Raw genomic sequence first — 17171 nt, forward strand, 5'->3', positions numbered from 1 at the left:
CAATATTGTTTCTTGCACAACAGTTATCCTAATACAGTTAGAAGTGCTAGCGAGCCAGCCAGCATAGTTGCAATCATCACAACACCACCATAATCACTCTTCACAAAGACTTGGCAGCTAACTTCCATCTTTTTTTGCAGAAATACCATGACTAGAAACAACCATGCCCCGTATAAACATGCTCTTGAACCTTCTCGCTCCCTTCTACCAGTCCTCCGTTCTCTGCACGCCAGCTCCATACCCAAATGAATGCAAGCATCCTCCGATGGTTCGGCTTTTGACCCAAGGCGTCTGCAGTGTGACAACCGAGACTCTGCTCTAGAATGAATCATGACAGTTACATTACTCGCTCCTGGAGGCATGTCTAAGACCGCCAAGCTTCGATACATCATTATCCTCAACGCCGGCTCACCCAGACTTAAGCCACCGACGCGACAACCAGCGTAGCGACGTTCTCCTCCTCGCTTCGCACCGTGATCTTGGTCGTCACACCCGTTTTTGAAGAGAATGCCATCCGCACGGTAGCAACTACCCGACCGCCACCAACAGTCTTGCCCAGAAGCTTGAGCGTGTGAGTAGTCTGGTTGACGGGGACATCGGTACCCTCCAGGGGTTGCAGGGAGAGAGCCTTGGTGAGCTGCTCCGTAGCCTCTGTGGAATTGATTAGTCTTGTTCTTCTCATCGATGTGACATTTCAACGTACCTGCAATGCTGGACATGCCGCTAAGCTGGAGAGTCTCTGTTGCCTCCTCGCCGGAAGCGCCAACCTGCTCCCAGATATGGCTAAAGTTGCCAGCGAACGTGGGAATCACGTAATCACTGCCAGTAAGGTCGAACTCGGCCACCTCGTACTCATCATCGTAGCCAGTCTCCTCGGGCTCATTTGTGGAGGGGTCAATCTCCTTGCTAGTGAATCGGAGTATGTTGGAAAAGGTAGAGATGGGCAGAGAGCCCTCGCCGTTGATCTTCTTGAAGGCCACATATACCTTGCCGGGCTGGTCGGTGGGAAGCTTCTCGGCCTGGATGATAAAGACCTCCTCGAGCTCCTCGTCGTCCGAGGGGGTGGCGACAACGGACACGTTCTCGAGGACAGTGTCGGGAAGAGTGTTCTTGACCTCGTACTGAAGAACAATGTGCTCCTTGAAGATGTGCTTAACCAGAGTAACGACGTACTCAGTCTCAGCCTCAGTGAGCTCAAGCAGAGGCGACGACTTGAGCACACTGCCAAACTCCTTCATCTCGGGAATCTCCAGCAGCTCCTGGGCATATCGCTGAGCCTGGGCAGTAGCAGATGCCTGAGCCTCGGCGCCAGAGGTCTTGGTGGGGCCAACCTTGGGTGCCTTGAGGGTAGGGGTGGTGGCGATGAGCTTCTTGGTACGGTCCTCGGCGTCGGCCTGTTCCCGGGTGACAATAGGGATCTTGGAGATGTCGAAGGGGCTGTCGAATGCAGACTTGTCATCCGAAGTGACGTACAGGACAAGCTGCTGCTCGAAGAAGGGGAGGGAGAACATGTTCTCTGTAGGCGAATTAGCATTGTTCATAATTACATATATTTCTTGCTTACCGTTCTTGACAAATCGAGCGGCCATCTCATCGTCTTCCTCGGCCATGAGCTTCAGGTTGAGAGCGGCGCGATCGCGAACCTCGTCATCGACGTCATCCAAGCATCGAGTAAGGAGAACACGGACACTGCTCTTGACCTCGGGATCCTTCTGACCGACACCAAACTTGGCAAGGGCGGTGACAGCGGCAGCTCGCACAATCGCATTCTCAAGCACCACTCGGTTGTAGATGTATCGGATGTACTTGGTGGGCTGGGCAGTCTTGGGACCCTCGAGACCGATAAGATGGAGAATTCGGACAGCCAACTTGGTGAACTCGCAGTCCTCAATGAACTCGCACAGGTGGGCGAGAGCATCCTCCTTGGAGTCGGGAACAAACTTGATCAGGTCAAACATGCTCTCAACGACAGCCCTCTTGAACTCGTATCCGCCCTCATCACGCAGGATCCCACTAAGGAAGGTGAGCATGCCGGCCTGCTTGCTGGGGAACTTGAGACACAATGTTCGAATAGCCTCGACAATCGTAATCTTGAACTCGTCGGTAATCTCAGACATGAAGGTGGAGATCTGCTTCATTAATCGGTCGACGCTAGCCTCGTTGCCCGTCTTGAGCAGAGTGGTGATGGCGAATGTAGCGATCGATCGGTTGCTGTTGGAGATGAGGAGCTCGATGTCGGGGTTGCAGACATGGACGGCGGTAGGCTTGAAGCTAGCAAAGTTGTGGAGGATGCGCAGAGCAGCGAACTTGGTGACGGCACGAGGGGAGGTCAGGAACAACTGGAGGACATGGACAGCTTGCGACACCTCGGCGTCGGACACATCTCGCATGTCGCAGATGGCCTTGGCAGCCTCGAAGTTGACCATCTCGCTCTTGTGTCGCAACCAGCCGTCGAGAAGCTGCATCATGGGCTTCCTCAGCGAAGGATCCTCCTCGGCGAGCTGCGCAGCAAGTCGGACAAGCATAACAATAGCAGCAGGGCTCTTGAGCGCACCAGCTGCGCCAAACTGCTGAACCATCTTGACAAGAGCCATTCGGTCGTGCGAGCGCATCTGATACAAAAGTCCGACAGCGTGGTATTGCGCCATGGTCGAGTGGTTCATGGGGATCTGGCTGCTCGAGGTGGAGAATCCGAGGGAGAAGCCGCCAGACGACTTGCTAGAGGCAGCGGCCTCCTGAGTCTCGCTCTGCCATCGTCGAACAACATCCTTGGCGATCGGGAGAAGGTGGTAGGAGGAGACGAGGGCGGCAGAAGAAACCGAGGGGTTCTTATCGACGATCGCAGTCTTCATCACTCGCTCGATCGATTGGACAGTCGTGGCCTTGTATAGTGTCAGTAGAGTCGGTGGAGGCGCCAGCAGCAGGACAACCTACATCAATGATGCGGCAGAGGGCGCGGATAGCGTTAGGTCGGTAAATGGCATCGGTGCTGCCTCCAGTATCCTTCATAATGGTGCTAGTGACCATAATGATGTCCTCGGCCGAGTTGGCAAGCTCCTTGATGACAAGGTGGACCATCTGGCGGAGGGAGGCATCCTTGTTCTGGAACAGCTTGGAGATGCCAAAGAAGAGGGTGGTGGCTTCATTGGTAGGGAACTTTTCGCCCGTGTAGAGGAGGAGGGCGATCTTTGTGAGGAGGATGCGACATCTTCGAGGCTGGATCGGGGACGAGTTGAAGAGTCGTGCTGTCGACCTATTTAGCTTGACTTGAACTTGGACGGTGGGGGGAACAGCAAGAGGGCGATTGCTCGAGACGGACCTTCCTGGAACACCTGAGTGCGGTCCACCTTGACCAAACCGAGGTCGGCATCTTCGTCCTTTTTGCCGTAACTCATGTTGGGCAAGCTGGGTCGTGGGGGGAGCGGTTTGGTGAGGGAGACTTGGTGGTTGCGGTCGAGGCGCTCATCCAGAATCACCACGTCGCAGTTACTCTTGTCAGGGATGGATGGGTCGTGCCGCATCACGTGACAGCTATCAGCCCCTTATCGTGGACTGGGATTCGTGTCAACTTTGGCAAGGAGGTGCAACGATTCGGTTGTCTTACGGGTATGAGAAAAGGGCATGATTGGATTCAATGTCGGCTTAATATTCGTTTCCTATTTATACAGTCTATTTACTAGAAGTCTTTCCCTTATATGCTCTCACAGTATGTCGCTACATCACCGTGGAGTACTGCTATCCCATGTACCTCGACACCTTTAAGCTCCAACCCAGAAGCTTTGGTACAATCTTTTAATAACTGGCAAATTCTCTTATCTAGATTCTATAGTTCCGATTGTCGAATCCAAGCTCTATTTAGCCAAAATCACCCTTGCAATGTCGTCTTTGGCGAGCTCCCATCTCTCGGGGTGACATCATGTCGACCCTGAATCCATCCACCAGCTCCGAGCCTCCTCAGCCGGACCCAATTTTCCACTCCGGCGGGTTTGCGGCTTTCTGCCCTCCAGCCTCAAATCTTTCCGACTCAACCCAATTCCACCACGAATTCGTCGCCAGAATGAAGCCTACGACACGGCTGCCGCTGCGGCTGGTTCCCCGGCTCGTCAATGCCCCCGTCTTCATCCGTCCAATTCACTCGACTGTTGCGAAGCCCGCCAATGTCGCCTCCATCGTCGGGACCGGCCCGCCACCGGAGCCACCGCTGCCAACCGCCGAGAATGTTCACCAGCGTGTCGCGAGGCGGAGGAAGCAGGCTGAGATGCTCAAGAATGCCAAGGAGCTGCGGAGTGCGAGCGGTGGAAAGTCAAGCGGTCCTTTGAGAAAGAGGTTCTGGAAGGATGTGGCAGTCAAGGAAGTTGATGGTAAGTGAAGATGGCTGATTCTTTGCCATTGATTGCGCCCACTTATATCGACGGCAATGGGCTAACAAATATTCTTGAACAGGATCTTTGCAAGTCTTCCTTGATACCCGACCATTGAGGCACCCTGTGTCCAAGGAAATCGTCTGCCTCCCAATGTCGAAGCCCGACCTCGCCTCGGCACTCGCTCTCGAATGGGATCTTTTGACTTCGGCTCAAGATGCGACACGACAGCATTTGATCCCTCTCACAAGTCTTACCTGCCGAGCTCTCGATATTGCTGAAGCCGACAAGGCCTCCGGAGCCGAGATCTCGGAGGTCCGAAACGCCATCTCTACTACGCTTCTACGATACCTTGACACCGACTCAATTCTGTGCTGGGCGCCTCCGGCCAGAGAGCACGACTTGAAGAACGATGCGGGAGAGTCACTCCGAGATGTTCAGAAGCGGATAGCCGAGGACATTGTATCGTTCCTTACAACCCATGTCTGGCCAGGCATCACCATCACGCCTGTTCTTGACGGTCACTCAATTCTACCCCAGGCGCAGAGCCCCGGTGTCCGAGAGGTTGTGCAGGGATGGATCGCAGGCCTCGACGCCTTTGAGATTGCGGGACTAGAGCGAGTTGCCCTTGCAGGCAAGAGTCTGATTGCGGCTGCACGGTTCATCGTTGAATGGAGTGAGGGATCGGCTGGCAAGGGCGAGTTCAACCAAGGCAAAAAGTTTGGCGTTGAAGAGGCCTCTGTTGCTACTAGTCTGGAGGTCGACTGGCAGACGGGACAGTGGGGAGAGGTTGAGGATACTCATGATGTTAACAAGGAGGATGTGAGGAGGCAGATGGGCAGCGTTGTCCTGTTGGTGTCGGGTGTCGGCAAGGCTTAAGTCATTTGCCATGCATGATGATGATCACAAATGCTGACATGTAGAATAAGAAAAATGTATGATAGATATAGAAGGATACAACGATGTTGCGATGAAGAGTTAGATTGGTCTGAATGATGTGCGTGATGATTTGCTTCATTGGGCGAATGGGTTATGCATCGCCAGTATGTACCTGCAGATGTCCATGGATGACTTCGCTACACAACATATGAAGCTTGTGTGGCTACTCCGTACACAGAAATAGATATGGAGCACGACAGAGTATCTTCTCAACCCAGTTATCCTCCTTATTCAATGCCACAGCCAAAGCATAAGCAAATCTCACATGTTGTTCTGCAAATTACCCTAGACTGAGTTGTGTCTTGGCCGTTGAGGCTTGACCAGCTAACTCAAGCTACCCTCATGGCTTGTGCTCTCGGAGACTCAGCGTTCCGCATGCGAAATGAGACAAGGGACGCCAAGCAGCGGAAAAGCTGAGAGCCATAGGGTGAACCAAGGGAGGCATGGGAAGGTCCGCAGACGGGTCTGACTTTATTTTCGTTAAAGATCCAATCAAGGACAAGTTGAGGCATCAAGGAGAAATAGTCTCAGAGATGCAGATGTCTTGTTTGTTCCATACCGAGTACTTCACGCACTGTTGGTTGGCGGTGTAAATTACCAGGTTGTGTGGATGAATTCGAAACGAGAACAGCACAAGGATAAAGATCCTCGTCTGCCTCACAAGGCTTATCCCGCCCCAATTTGGCATCCATCTGACGGTAAGCGGAGAGGCCAGGGCCATCCCAGGGAACCAAGACTGAGCAATGCCACTACAGCTTATTCCAACCTCGATAGATGATGAATACGACTCTCAGCTTGTGTCTCAATCAAGCCACCACGACGTACCCGATCAAGACAAAAGAGGCGACAAATTGACAAAAAGAGGAGGCCGCGCAAGCAAGACGCCCCCTTACCCCAGAAGCAATCGCATCACCTGGCCACACTCGATCGTAGCGTACAGACAGAGACTCAAGACATCATGGATCATTACCAAGAATGCCCAACGCTTGGCCAGGGCAAAATGTCAGCAAGAGCAAGCTTGGCCGAGGATCCCGCTGAGTGTGTGTGTGCTCGAACCCCAGCAACGCTAATCTCCCGCCTGAGCAAGTTAGCTTGCCCAGCGAGGCGGAGTCGAAGGCGATATGGGGCGGCTGAGGGGAGGGATGCCGAAGGATGACGGGGTGAATGAAACATGGAGGAGGGGGACTGAGATAGGGCGTTATGCTTAATGAATGTGTGTTCAGGCTGTTGAAGAAAGAGTTAAAGAAAGTCAACTCTAAAGGAGAAATCCTCAACTGGTTGACCTTCAGCTTCATCCTCCACCCCCCTTCACGACGTTCATAAGCTGCGGGAACGTGCGTCCCAATATCTCGCAAGCCACAAAGGCGTCAGCCATGGAAGAACCCAATGTTCAAGGCCATGCTCCCGACTGCCGCCGCCCGGGGTGAAGAGGGGGGCCGTCTTTCAGCTTCCCCAATTAAGGCTCGACTTGGCATTGGGACACACCAAGGATCCAGACGCCAACCAAGGCCAATGCCACCTCGTAGCTTGCGCCACCGGGGCCACCGACAAGGGGGTTCCTGTTCTGCGCTGTCTGTCGCTCTTTAAACAAAAGGTAGGGCACCCTCCAGCGCGTACAACATGATGTAGTGCGATTCTTCATCAATCTTGCACTTTGGACTTCGACTAGAGGTTCGGTATAAGCCATGAGGTGGACGACATTAGGCACCGTCGCCGCTGCCATCAGTTGCGCCGATGCGCTGAGCTTCCCGCGATCAAAGACCGGCAAGGGTTACCTCTCGGTGCACGTCGGCACTGTCGAGAAGCCCAAGAAGGAAAAGACGAGACGAGATGGCGATGCCTTTGTAGCCGTGTTGGACAATATGGGATATTTCTACGCGACAGATCGTGCGTTGAAACAAGAAGACATGGAAAAGGGTTACAGTTCTAACGCTGAGAAACAGTTGAGATCGGCACGCCACCGCAAAAGATTACCGTCCTCCTCGATACTGGCTCCAACGAGCTCTGGGTCAACCCCGACTGCGAACAGGCCAGCAGCATAAGGGAGTACAACATGTGTCATGAGATGGGACAGTATGTGCCCGACGACTCGACGACACCGCCCATCGGTCCCTTTGGAAGGGAAACACTCAGATACGGTGACGCTTCGGATCCCTCGACTCACACGTCGGCCACGATTCGATACTACGCCGACACATTCACCTTTGGAGACGCCAAGCTTGAGAACCAGACGTTTGGTGTGTTGATTGAGAGTGACGGTATTGCTCAGGGTATTCTGGGTCTTGCACCGGATACGAGGGGTGGATTCGACAATGACGATCCTTACCGACTGCTGCTCACTTCCATGGCTGTCGAGGGCCTCATCAACAGCCGTGTTTACGCCCTGGACCTGCGCCATTCCGAGGCTGACGAGGGTGCCGTCATCTACGGCGGCATCGACCGTAACAAGTTCATCGGCAAACTAGAGAAGCGACCTATTATCCGCGGCGAGGGCGGCGAGTACCGTCTCGCTGTGGAGTTGAGCAGCATCGGCATGACCACCGAGGGTGAAGAGCACGAGTTCGACCTTGATGATGCGGATAAGAACGTCATCCTCGATTCAGGAAGCACACTGTCCCGTCTGCACTTTGAGGCTGCGAAGCCAATTCTTGAGATGCTTGATGTGCAAGATAACGGTGAAGGCTTCTACATCACCGACTGCGAAAACCGAGACCGCGACGCCACAGCCGACTTTGGTTTTGGCAACAAGCTTGTCCGTGTTCCCCTCAGCGATCTCATCCTCGAGATGGGGTACGGACAATGCTACGTCGGCATTGTCGTCACCACCAACCAGCAGATTCTCGGCGACTCTGTCCTTCGGGCTGGGTACTTTGTCTTTGACTGGGATAACAAGGAGGTGCACATTGCGCAGGCTGCCAACTGTGGCGATGAGGATATCGTGGTTGTTGGATCTGGCAAGGATGCTGTCCCTACTGAGACGGGCAAGTGTAAAGAGGGCGATGCCTTTACCACTGGACATGTAAGTTGCTCACATCCTCAGATGATGAATTCTTGCTAACAAGACCTTTAGGCAACCGTCACCAGATCCCCCACGAGGACCGGCCTGGCTACATCAGCCTACACAACCACCTACACCGTCACATCATGCCCTGAGTTCGAGCGCGATTGCAGAACCGGCGTCGTAACAACACAGACAGTCGGACCCCAACGAACCGTCACCGTCACGGCGGGAGCCAACTCGGACAACAACAACGGCGACGACGACTCAGCCGCCTGGCAACCTGTGCCTCTGGGCTGGGTATTCGCAGTGCTTGGTGGTTTCGCACTTGGCGCCAACTTGCTATAGTGTACATACATGATTTGGGGGAAATACCTTTGCATAACTGTACATATTATTTTGCGACGACGACGACATCTTTGGATATAATGACCCTTAATTGATAGACCGCGTCATTGGCCATGACCATGAAGCATACAGCGGCGTTCTGATCTCTGACTCGTGGTGTTCTAGAGCAACTCTAATCTTGTGAAATTATCGTGCGATGGCTTGGCCTGGTACCTTGGACACGCGGGGGGCTTATTCGTTGGATGAGGTACGAGTGCGTGCCGTTTGGTGAAAGGGACTTGCCGTGTGGCTTGCATTCAGGATTGGAAAGTTTAAGACGGGAAGAATGTAGGAATAGCCTTGTTAAGTCACGGAAGCATATCAACATCTCACGCCCCTGGTGTTGGGTTGATATGTTGAAGTAAACCAACCACCGGCTGAATAACTTGGTAGCGTTTCATCCATCATAGCCTATTCCTCCCAATGTTCTGGGTTTAGTAAAAGGTTCCAAATGACTCAAACGTATCCCCATTGTTATCACCTGTCCATTCCCGCGCAAGTGCCGGACCAGGGACCCGTTGCGGCGTTTCTCGTGCGCCCGCGCCGAGGACCTGGTAACTGACGCCGGAGTGACTGGAATGTGTTTGCCTTGGGGATGGGGCTGGAGGGACCCAGAACAAAGGTAAAGTATCTGTATGCGCTAGGGCACGGCGACTGCGACGATGAGATGTTGGTGATGGTTAACGAGTCAGTTAACGTCATATGGCTGTGGTATTCTGACAACGGTGATGTTTCCGAAAGGCGTCGGAGGAAAGCATCATGTTTAGAACGAGGCTACCTATCAAGCCACGTTGAGTGATGGTTTGTTGGAATGGAGCCGTGTAAGTCTCTGTTTTCGAATTGCGATTGTCGTTTTCACGAGGCTATATGTATGCAATCCTTCCCATCCTTGGCATCACTCGTTGTCAGCTGCGTAACTGCCACTCCCCTACAGCCTCTCAGTTCCTTCGCCGCCTCTCCTTGCAAAGCAGTTCCTACCCCTCTGTGCCTGTGCCTGTGCCTGAGTTGGTCCATTGGCCGGATCATCATCATCCTCTTCATCATCCCCTTCATCACTGCCCTCATCGCTCTCTCCATTGCTTCCTTCATCCCCCTCATCGCTTTCTTCCTCACTTCCCTCTGCCTCATCATCATCATCCTCCTCATCGTCAGTATCACCATTTCCACACCACCACCCGAACTCCTCACTCTCGTAGATATATGGCGATGGGTAGTGCATCGGAGTCTCATCAGGCAAGCGAAGGCTAAGCCCATCATCGTCATAGTTGCTGGTCTCAGCCCGTTTGCTCGCCTGCTCACTGATCTTGCCTCCGTTCCTCTCAATCACATGTCGAGGCCGGAACGTCACAGACACAATGTAGTAGTCGATGACGCCCTCCTCCGTTTCATCACGAACCCATCTCTTGTTGTGCCAACGGCTGGTTCCCCTCCACCGACTCTCCTGTCTGGTTGACCCCTTTGTGTCGGCAACGAGAACGGTTCCGTCTGGCTTCTTAAAGAACCAGCGCTCAATCATCATCTTGGCGATGCGATCAACCTGGCGCTTCTTGCGCTCCAGAGTCTCCATCTCGATACATATCTCGTTCAGGCTGGGAGACAGTTCGTCGCACACGTCCCTAATCCAGGACCCTTCGAAGCGAAGTGGTGCATCATCCTCCCAATACCACCAGTCTGCGTGTCGAATCGTGATCGTGAGTCTCTTGGGGTCCATGTAAGGCGTCCTCAGGAGTCTTTCCAAGTCACCCGCTTCCAGCTTGAACATCTGAGGAAACGCTCTGATGCCCTCGATCTGGACTTGTTCCTGGCCCATCTGCTGGGCGATCTCCTTAGCTGTGGCGTGCAGCTTGTCCACGGCAGTGTCGACATCGTACTCTGGAGGCGCACGTTCATCAAAGGAGAGCCAGTGCAGCTGCTCGGTCAACATGAAGGGTAGGAATCTGCACTCGCGGTAGACAGCTCGACAGGTACGTAGTAGGGTTGTGTCCGTCTTGCGCGGCGCAAAGTATGAAGGCCGCGTGAAGCAGGTATTGTTATCATAGTGATTGTCTGGGGAAGGATCCTCGTAGTCGGTGAGAGCAAGGGCAAAGATTTGGTTGCGCACTTCTGCTGGCAACAGTCTGAACAGGGGCGAGCCGGATTGAGGATTGTCAGGGACGGAGAGGATGTCTTTAGATGTTGGCACAGGCTTCTTCTTGGTGTGCCGCCTGAACCTTGACAGGAATCGAGGCGGCTCGGGCTCAGACTCGGGCTCGGGCTCAGACTCGGGCTCGGGCTCAGACTCGGGCTCGGGCTCAGGCGATCGTTCCCATGAAGGCTTGGTTCTTGCCATGGTTGGTGATTGTATAATTTGTATGTGATTCGTGGTGAGAAGAGGGGATCAAGCTGACAGAGAGGGCGGTCATTTATACGCTGGGTGTGCTAGGCAGCACAGTGGGCCTTGTGCAACTCAATGGAGTCGCTCTGTTGGTTGACGGTTGCAGTTTCATGGAGGAGCATGGTCGAATGACGCTGGCTTCAGAGACAGGGAACATGCTCTGCGGGATCTCGGTTGGTGGTTGTATTGAGTCAGCATGATGTGACCGGCGATAGCCAATTTAGGCAATGGGGGGTTGAAGGCAGCCACCACTATCCTGCGGTTGTTGGTAGCATAGCAGTTAAATGAGAAATATCCGATGAGATTTATTGCCTTGAATACCCAATAGTGAAAAGAACAAGAGTCAACTGCTTTCGGACTCGGGGCCTGCTTAAGGGCCAATTGGATCCCAGTCGCTGAGGCTGTGTCGACACCCTGGAGCTCCCAGAGGAGAGCACAGTCAAAGCAGGCTCTGTGGAAGTGGACGCGATAGGTACATAAACAAAGATTTCTTCATGGAAAAGAATGCTTAGCACACCGCCTAAGTCGGCTGGTTGACACTCATTTATTGCTCAGGTCCAAGGTAAGTACGTGGATGAGATGAACAGTGAGAGCAGACATCAGAAGAACTCTCATATTTTAACAATTTTTCTACTCCTCTGACACTGAAATTATATAGAATTCCACAAGAATTTAATGAGAGTTCGATGAGAATAGCTAAGAAGTCTCAGCGATGTGCCGATTCCCTCTCATCAGCCTGCTGGGCTCACCGAGCTGTCAGGACCAACAGGACCAACACGTCGCATTAACCGCCCAGGATAGGCGCCCAAAGATGCGCAGCACACAGCCATTGGCCATGCCCAAGACATGCATGAAAGCCTTGGCCAAAGTAGAAAAATCTACAGCGCGACCAATTGGTATAAAGTCGTTTCGCTGCCTCTGTCGTCAAGACTGATCGTCAATGCCCACCATTCACTTTGCACCATGCCTCGGTCATGATACACCCACCATGTCCCGTCAATCCCACTCTGACTCTGACAGCCTCGCTTTATCCCACAATCGGTATGGAATTACCGAATTTTTCGAGGGCTTTCCCAACAATTGCAGGGCCGATATCGTCTTTGTCCACGGCCTGACGGGCAACTCGGATACAACATGGAGACACGAGAATGCAGACCTGCCATGGCCGGAAGAACTCCTCGCAAGGGACATAAGAAACTGCAAAATCTTAAAGTACGACTACAACATATCTAATATCAATGGCCTGGGAAAAGACCTGGCGAGGCTTGCTGCCGACCTACTTAATGAGCTCGTCAATTGGAGACGTGATAATAAGGTAAGGTGGTCGCTCGTCGCTATGCCCTCCAGCTACCAGAAACTAAACTTGAACCAGTCAGAGCGCCCCATCATCTTTGTCGCTCACAGCCTGGGAGGTCTCTTGGTCAAGCGCTTACTCCCAGAGTCCCAGTCTCGAAGTGCGCCCTACAACATCGGAGCCCTCACTCGCGGTGTCATCTTTCTCGGCACTCCTCAACGCGTGTCAAGATTACAGGAACATGGGCATAAAATCTTGCAAGCTCTTCGAGGCAATAGAGCTAATAGATTGGAACCAAACGTCGAGTTGCGGGCCATCTTCCAGCCAACCTCGGATGTCCTCGACAAAACTCACAGCTCGTTTATGGATTGGCTCGCACAGAGAAATGAGGACCCTCTGAAGCCTACTGTCCACATCGCATCCCTCTATGAGAAATTGCCTACAATGAAATTACCGGGGCTGGGAGATGGTTACTGCACCGTCAGAGCCCAAATTGTCAAAGCAGTTCGCTTGGCTAAGCTTCAGGATGAACTTGCTCTACGAGATACAGCCGAGCCTAGCAAGAACGAGCTGGAATTGTGGCGAGGTATGTCGGTCCTCCTTTTGGCGAGCGAAGCACTGACAGCTCCCTATAGCATGTTTGCAATCCTTTGCCTTTTCTGACGTTCGACAGCGGTTCGAAACCGTGAGCCCTCATCTCAGAGGAACATTCCGATGGATTCATTACTGCCATGACTTTTGGGCTTGGCTTGAAGATCCCAGCAAGAACATTTTCTACATGTCTGGAAAGCGCGCATCTGGGAAATCAACATTCATGAAATACCTAACACGAAACGAAGCACTTGCTTCGTGGGCTCGCATACAAAACCCTTCCAGAGAGGTCATCGTTCTCAGTCACTTCTTTCACTATGCTGGACAAGATCCTTCGCGGAAGTTTGAAGGATTCCTGAGATCTATTCTGTTCCAGATGGTCGAGAAAGACTTTGCCGCCTTCAAACCAGTCCAGCCGTTCTTCGAGGGGCGCAGAAATTACCAGCAATCACCAACCTGGCCTCGAGATGACCTGGAAAAGGCATGCTTGGAAGTCTTTAAAGAATGGGGAAGACGGATGGACAGTCAACGTCCAAATATCTATCTCATCATGGATGCATTGGACCACTTTGATGGAGAACTTTGCGAGATGACTTCCTTTCTTTTGGAAATATTCAAACTATCCGGCAGACGACTCAAGATATGCATCTCCAGTCCGCACGAGGAGAAGATCGACAATGCCTTTACCAACCTTAAAGACATGGGTGACCTCTCAAGACTTGAGATCCATCAGCACACCAAACAGGATATCGCCCTGTACATCAAGCGGAATTACCGAAAGCTCACAGAACTCTCAGTGGGCGAGAAAACGTTTGCCGATGTGATTTTGGATCACTCCCAGGGCGTCTTCCTCTGGGTTCGGCTAATGTGCAACAACCTGGTCAACCGCGCAATGACAAAGACAGAGTTGGACAAAACCTCGGACGAGGAGCTACAGCGTATGCTCAACAATCTACAACCTGATCTGGAGAAGTTTTACGAGATGATGTTCAACGCTATTGAACCAGACCTCCGAGACGAGGTTGAAAAGGGACTGTCCATTGTGGTAGCAGCCTCGAGAAGTTTGACCGTCGAGGAACTACAGTGCGCTACGTATTTCAGCAACCACAAGAACATCATGATCATCAACAACGATGACAATCGCAGCAGCAACAGTACCGGGACCGGGAACAAACCAAAGAGTAAAATCAGCAAGGAGTATCTGACTCGTCTCGGAGTATTCAACCAAGATTTGCAGACCATCATCGAAACAAGGTATCGCGGATTCTTGCAAATAACCAAGGTTCAAGGTGGTGATGCTGAACCCAGACTAATCATCGAACCTTGCCATGGGACAGCTTCTACCTACCTGATCAAACGCTGCAAACCTCAAGGCCCTGGGGCAACCTTCAGGGATCTCGTGGCCTACGGGGACCACCTTCTTTACGAATCATCGAGAGCATACCTCGGTTACTTGGAGAAAGGAGATCTACCTCCAGAAGCATCCAAAGCTCTGGAATTTCTCTTCGGTGCCAAAAATGGAAAACAGTCGAATCCTAACGAAACAAAGGGGGGGGAGAACACCTCGAGCTACATGGGGAGCATGACAGTATCCCTAGATAAGCTGAAGACGGTAGATATCGAGAAATTCTGCTCAGAGTACCCCTTCCTATCCTACTCGGCCGAATGCTGGGGCCATCACGCAAAGGTCGGCTGCCTAACCAAGATGGAACCAGTTCAGGTACTCGAAGGCGACGCATTCCAGTGTTTCCTGTGGGTATTTTGGGAGCTCATGGAGGCTAGACCAGCCAACCCATATACCTTCTCAGATTTACCACTTGATGCACTGGAATATCTTTGCTCGACGGGTTGTGCTAACTACCTAGACCGGGCTCTAGACAAGCAGCCGGAAAGGATAAGACATCCTGAACGGCTGCTCCTATTCACCATCCGAGCCAAGAACCTTTACATGGTGGGTCGTCTACTACAGCATTATCCGCTTAAGAAGCTCCATGTCAACCACGGCGAACAAGCCGTGTTGCAGGCCATCGACTTCTCCAACAATCCGGATTGGGGCAAACATTGGGCGAAGCACTACGCAAAATTGACCAAGAATCTTCTGGATCATAGATTTCCTGCACACAAAAGAGTCGAGTACACCATTCGCGATGAGCATTGGAACACGAACCCAGAAATCCGAGTTCGGAAGAGACAGTTTGAATGCAACCCCCTACTTCTAGCAATCCTGCTTAAACGCAACTACATCGCCGAAGAACTCCTGACACATGAGTCGTGCGAGAAGGCGGTTCATCAGGAAATCGACTGGGTTCTACAACGAGTGATCGAAATGACGACTTTTATCCAGCCCGCCAACATTAGCGGCATCGAATTGCTCCTACGCAACGGCGCAAATGCCAACACTTCAGGTTCGAACTCGCCCAAGAGCACACTCCTCGGCATGGCACTCTATCTCAAGGAGTTCGACGTTGCTGAGACACTCCTGAACCACGGGGCTGATCCCAACTTTCGCGGCGATCATGCCAGCCAGCTCAGTTTCATGGCAGAGACCGAGAACGACTTCCCAAAGGGTGTTCAGCTGCTGTTACGCTCAGGTGCTAGCGTAGATGTGTGGTCCATGGAGCAATGCTGTAAGGGACGCCGAGGAGCAAAGGACGTTAAAGATGTTGTTTTCTTCTTGATGGACCATTTGTGCAAGAATGGGGGTATCGATCAGTTGATACAAGGCCGAGAGACCGCTCTACACATCGCGATTCGCTGCGGTCGGGAAGACCTTGTCGAAAGGTTGATTCAAGACCTGGAAGCCAACACCAACATCCCGGACCACAATGGAGATTACCCCGTCCACGTGGCTCTACGGCAGAGCGAGCCCAAGAGGCATATCAAACTTCTTCAAAGAAGCCCGAAATTTGACGGTTCTGTCAAGAATCGTGATGGGAAGACCTTCACAGATATTCATATGGAAGAGGACCCTCAGCAGAATATCCTGGTAGGAATGCCGCGTCTGGATGCTTCCAAAGTTCACATGAGGACCGTTCTCCTCCAAGCGTGCGTTAGACAAATATCCGAGAGTTTACAATTTTCCTTTGACTAACGTATTCCAGGCCTCTCGGATACAATGCCGTACAGAAACGGCTAGAAAATGCCCCATATGGCATCAGGGTGTTATTCAATGACCCAAACGCCCCTTGGAGTGCCCTCCGCCCTTCTGTGGACAATATGGTTGTCGATCACGGTCTTCATGGAAATGAAATACATCTACCAACGCAGCCAGAGGCGATTCCACGGGAATCGGGGGACTTGCCGTTCCTTGAAGGAGCTATCACAGACGAGATGGAAGTTTCTTTTCCAGTTCAACAGATGTACGCCCCAAGCATATCAGATACGTCGGGTGGCGAATTTCTCGCTGGCACAGGGAGTTGGGATGGGCATTCGGTGTATTGGAATAGGCAATAGAGGGATAGATAAAGGCGTTGGTCGGTATGGGTGCAGTGATGAGTGTTGACGAAAATGATGCCGTGAATGACGAGAGAGACTGAGCGAGACGCGAGGCTCCAGACACCGAGTTGAATCTTGACAATTCAAAGGCTTTTCTCTATTTTATAATAACAATACATACATAAGATGAATATAACGACGAGGCAACCTAATAAGACAATGCTTTTACGTCTTTTAAATTTATTAATGTATTCCTTCTATACTAGATACCTCTATAGCTATCCTTGCGTGGGGATATGCTAATATCACTACAGCGTCTTGCGCTTTTTCCTATCGCGTGTGAGGGTAACCGTGGAGGATGGAGGAGCGGCGGGTCATGCAACCTTGTTTGGCAAAACGTGGGAGCGCACTCGCTAAGCCCTATTCGAACCAGCGTCTCCTCAATGATCTTCGCTTGACTTGCTTTGTGTAGAGATTTTTGCATATACTATGCTGCTAGAATGTTTAGCTCTCTGTAGGATTCTCTTGCCTGGCCTGACAATCAGGCTGGGGTGATGATGGTTCGTGGTAGGCCGAGCTTGATCACGAATCATGGACCACCAGCTATCACACTTGGGTGCGATCTTCGTGAACTGGGTCTTGAAACACACGTCCAAGACGGATAAACCGATCAAAATCACCACCGTCTAGACTACCACTGACCCGCAAGGCACGAGCAATCATTCACATCTCGACACGCACTCAACACTCCACTATATCTCTTCATTTTCGCTCATGACGCGGCCGGAAAGT

General features: G+C 52.1%; 5 protein-coding genes across 5 annotated transcripts; 3 read left to right on the forward strand and 2 right to left on the reverse strand.

Annotated features, from left to right (window-relative positions):
* Positions 1–112: 112 nt before the first annotated feature.
* NECHADRAFT_67603 (uncharacterized protein) lies at positions 113–3395 on the reverse strand (the record flags this gene model as incomplete). Its single annotated transcript, XM_003053202.1, has 4 exons — positions 113–651; positions 704–2882; positions 2935–3245; positions 3320–3395. 4 exons carry the CDS (start codon positions 3393–3395, stop codon positions 419–421), a joined length of 2799 nt encoding a protein of 932 aa, XP_003053248.1. The 3' UTR covers positions 113–418.
* Positions 3396–4057: 662 nt separating this feature from the next.
* Positions 4058–5240, forward strand: NECHADRAFT_36247 (uncharacterized protein; the record flags this gene model as incomplete). The annotated part of the gene is made up of 2 exons (XM_003052701.1): positions 4058–4361; positions 4444–5240. 2 exons carry the CDS (start codon positions 4058–4060, stop codon positions 5238–5240), a joined length of 1101 nt encoding a protein of 366 aa, XP_003052747.1.
* Positions 5241–6939: 1699 nt separating this feature from the next.
* NECHADRAFT_67604 (uncharacterized protein) lies at positions 6940–8795 on the forward strand. Its single transcript, XM_003052702.1, has 3 exons — positions 6940–7187; positions 7244–8319; positions 8371–8795. Exons 1-3 carry the CDS (start codon positions 6986–6988, stop codon positions 8644–8646), a joined length of 1554 nt encoding a protein of 517 aa, XP_003052748.1. The 5' UTR covers positions 6940–6985; the 3' UTR covers positions 8647–8795.
* A 1226-nt stretch (positions 8796–10021) lies between these two features.
* NECHADRAFT_6355 (uncharacterized protein) lies at positions 10022–10825 on the reverse strand (the record flags this gene model as incomplete). The annotated part of the gene is made up of 1 exon (XM_003053203.1): positions 10022–10825. A coding segment is annotated over one exon (804 nt), but the record flags the coding sequence as incomplete, so codon positions are not given.
* A 1222-nt stretch (positions 10826–12047) lies between these two features.
* Positions 12048–16397, forward strand: NECHADRAFT_78055 (uncharacterized protein; the record flags this gene model as incomplete). Its single annotated transcript, XM_003052703.1, has 4 exons — positions 12048–12374; positions 12432–12939; positions 12989–15989; positions 16046–16397. The coding sequence occupies 4 exons, from the start codon at positions 12048–12050 to the stop codon at positions 16395–16397; spliced, it is 4188 nt and encodes a 1395-aa protein (XP_003052749.1).
* Positions 16398–17171: the final 774 nt, after the last annotated feature.

The sequence above is a fragment of the Fusarium vanettenii genome (genome assembly GCF_000151355.1).
Source record: "Fusarium vanettenii 77-13-4 chromosome 3 genomic scaffold NECHAsca_2_chr3_3_0, whole genome shotgun sequence".
Lineage (NCBI taxonomy): Eukaryota > Fungi > Ascomycota > Sordariomycetes > Hypocreales > Nectriaceae > Fusarium > Fusarium vanettenii.

Excerpts from the sequence above, each read along its gene's own strand:
- NECHADRAFT_67604 (XM_003052702.1), top strand. The coding sequence starts at position 6,986 with ATGAGGTGGACGACATTAGGCACCGTCGCCGCTGCCATCAGTTGCGCC. Across the intron at positions 7,188-7,243 it reads ATATTTCTACGCGACAGATC|TTGAGATCGGCACGCCACCG; the intron begins GTGCGTTGAAAC and ends GCTGAGAAACAG. Across the intron at positions 8,320-8,370 it reads ATGCCTTTACCACTGGACAT|GCAACCGTCACCAGATCCCC; the intron begins GTAAGTTGCTCA and ends CAAGACCTTTAG.